Source organism: Misgurnus anguillicaudatus, chromosome 13 (assembly GCF_027580225.2).
Source record: "Misgurnus anguillicaudatus chromosome 13, ASM2758022v2, whole genome shotgun sequence".
In the NCBI taxonomy this organism is placed as follows: domain Eukaryota; kingdom Metazoa; phylum Chordata; class Actinopteri; order Cypriniformes; family Cobitidae; genus Misgurnus; species Misgurnus anguillicaudatus.
Genome location: NC_073349.2, coordinates 28,952,136 through 28,964,714, shown reverse-complemented (window position 1 = coordinate 28,964,714; position 12,579 = coordinate 28,952,136). Strand labels below are relative to the sequence as shown.

Here is a 12,579-nt window from a genome sequence, read left to right as displayed (position 1 = left end):
AGAAAGGCGAAGCACTGCTACTTGGGTGGAGTGATTTGCTCACAGCACCCGAGAAGCCTCCTGGTGAGGAGCAGAGAGTTCGGTCAGAGCTAATATTGGGAGCAGTATGCTAGCATTCACTTCCAGTCTTTGTGCTAAGCTAAGCTAGCGGGGGCTGCGTCAGACAGAGTTACAGCACGGCCGGAGATGAGAAAGGTATGTATGGACTTATGTAACTCTGGGGGATACGGTGAATAAGCTAAATTCCCAAAATCTGGGCGTGTTCCTTTAAAGGCAGGAAAGGCAGGAATTTCCAAATTTGTTGAAACTGTCTTAATATACCAATACATAAGTAAAATGCAAGTACTCGAGTAAATCAAGGGTCTGTAGACACAAAACACAGCTCAATATTTCCATTCACTCCACCCCCTCCCTTCTGGGTTTCTTCTAAAGCCACGCCCCCAAAACACATTAACGCGCGACGCCGACCTGCTCTGCTGTGAGAAGCATTCGCCTCAGACGAGCGGAGAGGAAGGAGCGCGGTGAATGTAGTAACATCATGTCATAATACACCTAACTTTATCACTATGAATATAAACAAATAAGATGTTTTTTTTAGTACTCACTATCAAGCTAGCATATTGATACTGGTAAAGTTTAAAATATATTTAGTTTGATTCGGTATCGAGCTAGTTATATTTATAAGGCAGTTACACTCAGTTACCATCAATTTCGTGTAAAATTCATAACATAAACATGTTTTGCATGTAAGAGTTTCCATAATGAAAGCATTGTTGACTTTGATGAGGACTACACTCTGGAGATAATACCACATCGTCGGCTGGAGGAAAAGCCACGCCGAGTACTCTCGTTTGATTTCTTTGTTTATTCCTTTTTTTTTCGCCTTGTTTGCATTTGCTGACTGCATATGCAGGTACTGTGAATTTTGAATACTCTTTATTCTCTGCCATACTTTTGCTCTACCTAGATTTCATGGCGCGCATGTGTAAGCAGATCCTATAGCAACAGGGGTGGTAGCCATGAAAGGTCTACAGACACTCGATTTTTATACTCTCTTTTTCAGAGTACTTACATTTTACTTATGTATTGGTATATCTGAACCTAATTTTAATAGACCAGGCCCACACATACGCAACCAAGGCTACGATGTTGGTTAGTAGACACACTCCATACTGCTGATATGCTATAAGTGTGTTTTGTCCAATCCAAGTCCAATCCTGGATTACTCAAAACCCTGTCTGGGAAACCGCCCCTTTACGGTTAGCACTTAATGTGTTTTCACCGCTGACACGTTAGATAACAGTTTCATACCTGTACTGAGCAGAGTTATTGAACTGGATCAGACGAGGGTTCAGCTTCTGGACCAAAATCCTGATAATGTTCATAAAAAGAAGAAAGTTCACCTACCGAGCGAGAAACAGGAACAAGTGAAAGATCACAAAAACAATTCATTTGTCCATGTGCTACTGTATGTATTATCTTACCCCTATGGATACGACAATCGGACCCTTGATGATCCACCAAAAAGGAGAATCTTCATTGATGTCCCAGCACCTGACAAATGCATAGTCTAGGTCTGAAACGTTTATTTATTTTACCTGTACGATTTCTGTACTTGCACAGAAAATACTATTTTCTGCCTTTCACCATGTAATTATGAGTCTAAAGAGGCGGGTAAATAACAAACAGTACACTTATGTGTTTTTATGGATGATGTAAATGTATTAAAGGTCTGGACTACATGTTCTGAGTTACTGAATAAGAGAGGTTTTAAAAGTGAACTTTTAGCAGCCAAACTCAGTATAGCTCAAATATGAGCTACATGTAGTTTGTCTTGCCTTTACTAAAATCAAACTAATAAGAAAAAGATAAGAAACCATTCAATTACTCTGTGTCCTCAAAAAACAGTCTGGAGATAATCCAAAGGATGATGCAGACTAATGGTACACCTGCAGAAAATAAAGACATTCGTTACAAAATAGTGAAGAAAAGAAGAACGAGATTTACTTAGACTGTTCAGAAAAATGGTGTAGTTAAATTTACATAATAAAGAAAATAAAATAAAAAACAGAAGATTTTATTTTGTAAAGTTATCATCCAGTATTATTATTAGATCATTAAATTGCATTTTTAAGTTTAATCAACTAGGATTTACAAGTAATTTCAACTATTTTGACAAGTGATGAGTTGCGGTAACTTATTAAATCAAGTTCAAATAGCATTAGTTATGTCAACTTGGTTTTATAAGTTACAGCAAGTAAGTTACAGCATTATTAATTACAAGATATATAACTTACTACAAGTTGATTAGTTTAAAAATTATGCGAAAAAAGTGTGAAAATATGTTTTTACATTCATACACTATAAAAAAATCTTTGGTGCCTTAAATTTTTTTGTTGAATCAACTTAGATTTACAAGTCATTTCAACTTACTGAAAAAAACTTGTAAAATTACTTTAAAAAATCCTTGTAACAATTTGCACTAACTTTTTTTAAGTAAAATGTACTGCTTTATTAAAGTACACAACTTACCTACTAAAATCAAATAAAATCTACTTAATAATGCATGAAAAACATTTGTAAAATAATTAAGTAAATGTCACTCAATTATTTTCATTTTAGAAGTTAGATTTATTTAACTCGTTTAGGTAAAGTCTATTACTTTTTTAAATATTGAAGCATTGTTGTCCTAAAAAATATTAAATAAATGTTATTTATTGTTGTATGGTAGTTTGCATTTACTGTTTGTTATAGGGATGCACCGAATCCAGATTTTTTGGGTTCGGCCGAATCCCGAATCCACCGTTTAAGATTCGGCCGAATCCCGAATCCACCGTTTAAGATTCGGCCGAATCCGAAACCGAATACCGAATCCTACTCGCATCCTTATTCCAACACAGTAAAACACATTAATGAAGTAAAAAACGTCCACAGCAGTGTATTTTTCATTTTATTTAATTTTAACTGTACATTATGCCAGGATGACAAGTTGGAAAAACTATTTTGACAATGACCATAAGCCTATGCATAATAAAAGCAATGCGTTGCGACACGCTCGTTTTTCCAATAAGCAAGCAGCTCCGCGCTGAAAACTATATTTAACTTTGAGTGAGAAGCTCCGCTCGTCAATGTCAGTCTTCACACGGCCGTCCAATTACAGTGGAGGAGGGGCGGGATATTACCACAGCAACCAACCGGCTCACAGCTGAAGCATCACAGCTACCAAGTGCTCGGCTGAAAAACAGCTGGCATTTGGCGTCCTCAAGGCGTTTCAGCCGTATTTAAAAGTTTTGGTGTGTCCAGCCCCTAAGGCTCACCGAAAGAAAAAGCTCATCTCCACGTCAGCACCCGATGTGTGTAATCAACGGCCGCGTGACGTCGACCAGCGTAGCGCAAGCCTAGGGTTCGGTTCGGTGGGAAAAAAATCTAGGATTCGGCCGAACCCGAACCCCGTCAAAAAGCCCAGTATTCGGCCGAATCCGAATCCGAATCCTGGATTCGGTGCATCCCTAGTTTGTTATTTTCTTTAACATTGTTGTATGGAATTCTTTACTCTTAGTGTTATAGCATTATAACACAAAATTCACAATTCACAAAATAAAACTTGATTCTCCACAGAAACGCACACAAAACTGCAATGTTGACATGCATTGTCAGTACTGTGGAGAGAAATACAATAAAATGTAAGCAAACACTGAAAAACAAAACAACATCAATAATATAAGAGCTTAAACCTTTATGACATTTTATTAACAAATATTTAAGTAGTATAAGTACTTATCAGTTCTTATTCTGTGATCAAGCTTAAAAGATTGTGGGTATTCCTTACAACATGTGCAAATAAATTTAAGTTAATTTTGCTTGAATGTTTTAGTTTAATGGATTTTATATGCTTAAGTTAAATAACTCTTCAAATTTTTTACATGAACGCGCTAATGTTTTTGATTAAAATTTACTTAATTATGTTATGACTATGTGCAGTGACTATAAAACAGTTAAATAATACAAGAAAATATATAATACGACTTACTGTTCCCACACAGTTCATTTTGTACATGATCTAATTGTGTATTTATCACGATTAGGAAAATCTAGCTCTCAATAAATGTTAATATAACTAGAAATGATGAGGGTTTTACTACACCAAAAAGTTTGTTTTTTCAGTGTACTATTATTTATCTTGACAAGAAATTAGTTGATGCATCTTATTAAATGAAGTTGACTTATTTCAACTATAAGTTATAACATCTCATCTCTAGTCAAGATAAATAATAGCAAGTTAAAATGATTTGTAAATTTAAGTAAACATTTAAGGGAGCAAATCATTTTTTTGCAATGTAGATACCATGTTGCAAAAAAATACCCTAATTAAAAACTTAAAACTAAAAAATAATAACTAAACTATAAACAATCCATCATTTACAGGTTAGGTTTTTCAAACAAGCTACAAATGTTTATGGAAATTAGATTCAAATGTTTGTAACAGCAAACTGATATGTAAGTATTTGGTTCTTTTAATATGTTTTTTTTTTCAGAGGAGTTGTGGGAGCTCCTGTATGTTGGGTACTACATCACTGTCATGTGTTTTTCAGTTGCCTGCTCATATTGATTATGGAGGTGTCAATCATTAGACTTGTTTTGACACGTCTCAGCCCCCTTAGGGTAGAGAGATGTTGAGTGGAGGAAAGCGAAGAGAAGAAAATACAAATGGGAATTGAGCAATAGTAGATGGGTAATGGACTGATGGGAGGCATTGAGACTGGAAAAGTTTCACGGTGAACAAAGAACAACAAAACCTTTGTAAGGTTCAGTGAATGTTTAAGGTTCTTTATGACTCCATACAGCCCGTCAAAAAAACTTGATTCCCTGTCTGTCACCTCTTTAATACCAGAGATATCAGAGAGAACTGGAGGCACTTTTCGTAGATTTTCTTTTGTATAAAGGTCATTGAAACTTTTCAAATGCCTTCGGCGTTTACTTACATTTGTTTTAGACTTTCAGTCGTAAAATATGAAAATCCGCCATGAGCACATTTGTAAATATCAAGTGAATCAAACTAAGTCCCGGTAAATATCATCTATAACAAGCAAGCTTATTTTTGTAGTCCATTCGTTTCACTCACGCTGTAATTTTGCATAATTACATAGAAGAAAAAAATTCATTTTGGCTCACTATTAGTGAGGTTAGTTTGTCATCTTTTTCTCAAAATGTTTTAAATGTCATTTTAATCACAGGTTTCTCTCTAGCCCAATACATCATCTGTGCTGAAAATGTTTTAGTGTAAAAAAATGAAAGAATTCTGAATCCGGTTTTGGATATTGTGGATGAATGATAACAGGGAAAGAAAGATGTTAAGTGGAGGATACTGGCAGAGGGAGAGAGAGAGAAAAAGAGACTTTACTGCTAAACAGATTTCTGTGTTTTTACAGTAAGTTGTGATATAAGTGTATGATGGCCGGAGGAAAGGATTTATATGATGAGATATTAGAGAGTCTCACCCCAACCCAGCAGAGCAAAACTCAAGAGGCATCGGCGCATGCGCGGGAAGTTGGAGACCAGAAGAGAGTTGAGATACACTGCTTCAACCAGCAACCAGAAGAAATTACACATAACACAATAATGACAAAACACCACAGATGCTTTACAAGCTGTCTGCGAAGAGAGAGAGAAAGAGAGAGAGAGAGAAAGACATGAGAAGAAACATTAAAGGGGTGGTTCAATGGTATTTCAAGCATTCTGGCTTATTAACACAGTTATAGAGTTGTTTCCTCGTGCTAAATGTAGGCAAAGTGTCAAAAAAGCAGTTGGGCGTGTTACAGAGTATTTCTGTGCTGAATGCACTTCACCAGGGTCCGAACAAGTTTCAGAAAGTTTTTTTTTCGATTACGGGTCCAGCTGACGTTTCAGGGGTTTCTATACGTATCACTTCTTTTTATGGGCACTTCGCCAAGAAAACCCCGCCCACCCGTCAATTAGCGGGAGACGCTAGAACTTACAAACATCACATCACGAGACAGCTTTCTTTCATTTCAAAACTCAACAATGGCACAAAAGAAGAAATGTGTTTTTGGATGTAAGGAGAAGAAAGACAGCCTTACACTGTAAAAAATAATACGCTGAATTTACTAAAAAATATAGTGCATCATTTTTGCGTCCCTCTTTTTAAGCAAGTTTCACATGGAATTTAAAGCAATTGCTTACATTTTTTTTAAGCTTAAACTGCTTAAAATTCCATGTAAAACTTACTTTAAAAAGTGGGTGCAAAAATTGTGCATTATATATTAATTTTTTTTTGTAAATCCAGCGTATTACTTTTTTCAGTGTATGAAAACAATGGATATAGTTTATTATCAACCTGATCTCACGAATTTCCGTGGCATAGTCACGGAATTTTGAGCTCATTTTCCGTGGCATTCTCACGGATCTCCGCATTTTTCCATGGCCCTGCTACGGACTGTCTTTTTCTGTGGCATTCTCACGGATTGGTTACTCAACTGTTTTGTCCTATTTTCTTACCATTTTCGCTTCGGTTTAGGGTTAGATTTACATGAAATGACATCCCTACCCAAACCCAACTCTTACCCCAACGCCAGGCAACAATTGTTTAAAGTTTAGAAAATATAAAAGAATAAATCAGAAAAAATTGTATAAACCAATAGTTAAAGTGACATACTAACGCAAACACCAAATCTAACCGTAAACCGAAGCGAAAATGGTTTGAAAATAGGAAAAAGCAGTTGAGTAACCAATCCGTGAGAATGCCACGGAAAAAGACAGTCCGTAGCAGGGCCACGGAAAAATGCGGAGATCCGTGAGAATGCCACGGAAAAATGAGCACAAAATTCCGTGACTATCCCACAGAACTTTGTGAGATCATGTTGTTTATTATCCAGGGTAGCACCGAAGTTTCGCGTGTGTGTTTGTTTAACGTTGAATTTTTATTGAAAAGTCCCAACTGGATCATGAGTTGCATGCGGTAAGTAAGACTTTGGTGTTATGTTGGAAATAGGCGCGTAATTGCATATTATATAAACGACACGAACATGTAGTGAATCATAAGTTATCCAGTCGGTGTTGCATGACTCGTGATTGGCTCCTCCCGCAGCTCGTAACTCCTCCTTACAAATGTTTTCGTACATTATTGGAAAGAATCGGTAAAGCTAATCTGTCTTTTATAAATCTGATAAAACGAAAGACTCTTCGGAGATATGAAGGATGTAATACTACTCTATAGGTAATCCAGATTAACATCAGAAATGCAGAAACAGCGCGTGTTAATGTCCATCCATATTTTTTTCACTCTTTTTATTAAGATACAAAAATATAGGAAATATGTACACAAAGTTAAAAACAAAACAATTTTCAGAAGTAAATGTCTTCTTTAGGTATCAGTCAGTATTTAATGTGAACTCGCTTGGCACTAAACACATCTTGAGATTTTTTAACTCATTCCCCCCAGGCATTTTTTGAAAAGTTGCTGCCAGCATTTTTTGTGATTTTCACAAAAGATTAAGAAAATGCCTTCCAGGAAAATTTTCCTCTAAAAATATATAAACATACAAACATATCAAATTAAAGAACAAACCCTCTGCTTTCAAACAAACAAACAAACAAAACGGGGGAAAAAACGTTTCGTCTTATCTATATTTTTTCTCTCCTTATAAACTCTCAAATTTGTGTATTTTTCTTTAAAAATATTTTTTTTGCAAAAAGCTGAAATAATTGCATTTTTGTGAAGGAATTTTGTTAGAGATCAGATTCAGAACGATTATCAAAACATAAATTGGGTAAGTGGATAATTATCTAGTGGATAATCGCGGTATTGCAGATTAACATAAAAATTCATCAAAAAATGTATGCAAATGTTTTCTCTTAATTGACGAGGTAGCTCGTCAATGGTGGGAAAGAGTTAAAGAGACTAAAGTCCTGAAGTCATTCAATTAGAATTAAAAATTAGGATATCATTTAATTTAGGTTTAAGAGGTGTAAGGGGAGTTTACCCTAAATACTTGACACTTCAGCTTACACTTGTATACTGTTTTTAATACTACATACAAATTTCCTTTATTTTCTGGCTGTATTTTCTAATAAAGAGACTGAGAAATAGTTATATATGATCACTATATAATTGTAAAAATACATTTTGTAAAGAAACATTTCAGAGAATTGTTTCTAAACACATTATAAATGTATAAATATATTGCCGAAACGCGTTACAAAAACTGTGTAGTACTGAGTTGTGTACCATTAAACACAGGTTTTTTCAGGATTATTTGGGCGGGGCTAAAACGGTGGCTTGATGATGCACTGAAGCCACCAAACATGGCCCCGCCCCTAAAACAACCGCTAGCATCCATTCAGATTGTAGTGGTATTTGAAAATTAAAAGAAATGCCAGTTTTCCTGCGAGTGGGTGTGGTACCAGTGTAGACAGCGGACACACCCCCACCGATTTTGATAACTTATTTTATTTACTTTGCAGTTTTAGATTGGAAGTTTAGGAGGTTTTTAAGGTTACAGTTTGTTTCTCATCCAGATGGCTCACAGAGCTGAGATGAAGTGAGGTTTGTATTGGTCAGTAAAGACAGCTCACCGTAGACAGCGTGCAGTGGTCTGTGTCATCACTGGCAAACAGTGTAGCATCTTTTATAAATACAGCCACAGATTTAAGGATGAAGGTCAAGAAGAGCTGCATGTGGATGTAGTTTCGAGCACAGTGTAGTCTTCTGAATAACACACATAACACATGCTGTAATGTTCAAAATACATGTTGTTCTTCAGCATGGGGAAGCAAGTATAAAACAGATTACTGAACTACATGTAATGTAAAGTTACAGAATATGCTATGATTTCAGTTACTCGCAGACATAGCGTAAAAACTTTGGTCTTCAAGCATACAGTACTCTTCCTACAGTAGATACTGTAAAATTTTCTTTAACAATAAGAAATGTAAAACATCTAACATCACCATCTCATAAAATAGCAACAGATGGGAAAATCCTGCTAGGGTTTGAATCCAAACAGCTTTGAGACTGTGAAACATTTCCCTTTTTACTTTTATGTATTGTAGCCAGTGTTGGGTGTAACTAGTTACTAAGTAATTAGTTACTGTAATTTAATTACTTTTTTCCTTGAAAAAGTAAAGTAAGGGATTACTCTTATTTTTATTGTAATCTAATTACAGTTACTTTTGATGTAACTAAATACTTTGTATGGAATGTAAAACAATTATGTATAATATATTGGATTTAACATGGTTTTAGTTTACAATTCTCACATAAACTGGTTGATTATTAGCATTAATATTAATGAGATGCTGGCGGTTTATTAATACTTAATAGCACATATTAATGCCTGATTCTGCAAAACCTTATTCTACATCCTTAACCCTCCCCATTTCTACCAATACTTAAAATTAACAACTTCTTTAGTATTAATAAGCAGTAGTTGGAGTATATTGATGAAAAAGTAGTTAAAAGTTAGAGAATTGGACCCTAAAGTGGGACCAGAATAATTGATGTACTTTTATATATTATTTTTTCGAGCCATTTCAAGCCTATCCTTGTATCATGTACTAAATAGGATTTCGAAAGTAATAAGTAATAAGTATTTAAATACTTTTTGGAGAGAGTAATTTGTAAAGTAATCTAATTACATGATTGAAGATGTAATTAGTAACTAGTAATTAATTACTTTTTTTTAGTAACTTAACCAACACTGATTGTAGCAGATGTTTTATTCAAAGTGATATAAACAAACATGAAGCATGTAATGAAGGCAATAATATGAAAAGTGCTATATGACGTTATAAAGTCTAATCAATTACTAAAGACCTTACCTGTTGGAGAAAGGAGGAAGATTTTGATATAAATTTGATATAAACTTTCCTGTCAAGTGTTCACAGAATTATTTTTTTGTCCTCGAAAATATTGTAAGGGATGGTGATCAAAGAGAGTTAACACAGATCAAAGAGATACTTGCACAGCAATCAGACTAAATTAGATATGAAAAGGTCAGCTAATGACGGATGTTGGACAAATGAGAGAACAGTGCAGATGAATTATGATACTGATAACAAGAACACACGGTAACATCCCATTACCTGAAGAGCAACAGGATTACCACGGCAACCGAGAGAGAGAGGAGTGATGCTCCGTAACCAATGGTGTAGATCAGTTTAACTGTAGCAAAGTATGAATCCTGAAAAACATAATAAACAAACATAGGTGAACATTTACGCTGAAATGCATGAATGAAAATATTCTTTATATCAGATCTGTTAAGAAGATGTAAATTTACTTTTGTATATATACTCATAAATTAAATGATGTATAAAACATCGGCTTTATAAAAACAGAATGGAATTCATTTTGGGTATCTTGCGTATTAAAGTTGATTTATTCAGACATTGCATGAAAGATGATTTTATATGTGAGTTTACGTATTTGTCTTGACCTCAGTGATTTCATCTTCAACACTACAGGCTTCATGATATGGAGGGAAAGGCTGTGACCAACCTCCAGCACTGCAGTTACGACCCACTATACCTGAAAGATAATAAAATGTTAATACTAAAAATACATGTGCATTGTAAGATTATCTCAGCCTGTTGCTTTTCATGTGGTTTGAACCAAATTTGGGATGAATTAGCCCTTTAAAGTCTTATAAAAAACATGATGCCATAGATAGAAGAACCTTTAACATCTGAAAAGCTTTCTGTTTTGTTAAACGGTTTTAAAAACTACAAAACGTAAGAAAGAAATGATTCTTCTGAGCAAACAAATATTTAATGGCATGTCTATGAAGAACATTTTGTATTTTTGTGTAGCCACTTTCAAAAGAGTCTCAATTATGCATTTAGAAAAAGTCACAACACATTCTGAGCGCCTCTAAGCCTTGACATTATAATGGTGTATTTTTTTGAGCAATGCATTGCAATATCTTTTTAGGAAGACGGAGGTACAGTATATTGGTAAAAAAATGAAGATGTGGCTGAATGGATGTGCGTCCGTTTCCCTCGACTGACTCTTTGACTTTAATAGCTTCACTACGGCTTATAGAGCGGCACTTTTTCATTTTGTGCGGCTTCACATTTGTAGGCGTTTTATTGGTTGGTTGGGTTTAGACTGGATTTACCTTTCCCTGTGCAGTACTTGGAAAATAAAAAGCAAACCTACAAACCTTGAAATTGAGATGGGGCATTTTTTTCATTTAGACTGATGGTTTATAAATCCACTCAAGGTAGATATGTTTACTGTCACAGGCCACGTACCAAAACAGATTTATTATGAGTTTAAAGTGACTGTGGAAATAAATGTTTGTGTGTGGAAGAACGTCTCGGTTACGGATGTAACCCTCGTTCCCTGAAGGAGGGAACGGAGACGTCACGTCGTGACCGACGAATTGGGAGCTCGCTTAGAGAGACCAATCTGCTTCGAATACTACTAAAACACCAATGAACTTGGCATTGAGATATTTGCATAATGCTGGCGCCGCCCCGCCAGGTGCGTATATAAGGCGCACGTGCAAATAGGGAAATCAGCTTCTGTTCGCTGAGAAAGCCGGAAGGTGACCGGCCTAAACAGCAGGTGGCAGCACCTGTGGCGACGGGACGTGACGTCTCCGTTCCCTCCTTCAGGGAACGAGGGTTACATCCGTAACCGAGACGTTCCCTTTCAGTCGGTCACTACGATGTCACGTCGTGACCGACGAATTGGGAAACCCTACTAAAACGCCACTAGGGGCTGACCTCTTCCAGTGTCTGCTTAAAGCCCTCCGGTTCCACTTAAGGATAGGAGAATTAGGTTTCAAGGCAGAAGGCCGGGCACTAGATGTTCCTTTAACAGTAGTGCCAGCGACTGGGAAGCGCCCTAACTGAGCGGTATTGTCACGGTAGGAGAATCCATTGTTTTCCTCCGTGTCATGTTTGTATGTGTGTGTTGTTCACTGACCCTGCCATGTGCTCGTTAGAGCAATCCCTGTCACCTGTGTGTTGATTGTCTCGCTCCAGCTGTTCATCATTACATCATCTCCATATATACTCACCTGACTTTCTGTTCCCTGCCAGATTCTATTGTTTGCTCAGTCTCCGTGTTGCTTGGTTGTTCCGTGTGCATTGGATTACGTGTTTCAGTTTGGATGTGTATTGTCGTCGTCGTCTTCGTGTGGATGTTCCGTGTCAGTCTGGATTTCACCACTGCTCACCACTCCACCAACGTCGCACTCAAAACACCAACTTCCACCGTAGTCATCGTCACCATTGCCAGCAACAACACCGGACTGGATTACTTCCGCATTGACATTGAATGCTCTCTCTTTGTTTATATTTAATAAACATTGTTTCATTTTACACCTGCGTTTGCTTCCGTCTCTTACAAGTCATTACAGAAGAATCTGGCCGACATGGAAGCAGCAGGTGGTCAACCAATCTCCGCGTTGGAGGAGTTTCTCCAGCGATCGATGGCTCGTATGGATCATCAGGATAAGACCATCGAAGATATGCGGAAGGCCGTCCAGGTAATGGTGGCGAAGGTTTCCGAGCTCTCTCAGCGATCTCCGGTCATCACGCCTCCCACTGCGC

The 12,579-nt window shown here is 36.6% G+C and overlaps 1 protein-coding gene across 1 annotated transcript in view; it reads right to left on the bottom strand.

Annotated features, from left to right (window-relative positions):
* ghrhrl (growth hormone releasing hormone receptor, like) overlaps positions 1-12,579 on the bottom strand; it is a 58,170-nt gene that overhangs the window by 6,215 nt on the left and 39,376 nt on the right. The window contains exons 4-10 of the mRNA XM_073875538.1: positions 10,455-10,546; positions 10,102-10,199; positions 8,593-8,725; positions 5,499-5,652; positions 1,889-1,949; positions 1,485-1,554; positions 1,312-1,403 (exon numbers count right to left, since the gene is read on the bottom strand). Coding sequence (XP_073731639.1) covers positions 1,312-1,403; positions 1,485-1,554; positions 1,889-1,949; positions 5,499-5,652; positions 8,593-8,725; positions 10,102-10,199; positions 10,455-10,546 — 700 coding nt within the window. The remainder of the gene's footprint in view (positions 1-1,311; positions 1,404-1,484; positions 1,555-1,888; positions 1,950-5,498; positions 5,653-8,592; positions 8,726-10,101; positions 10,200-10,454; positions 10,547-12,579) is intronic.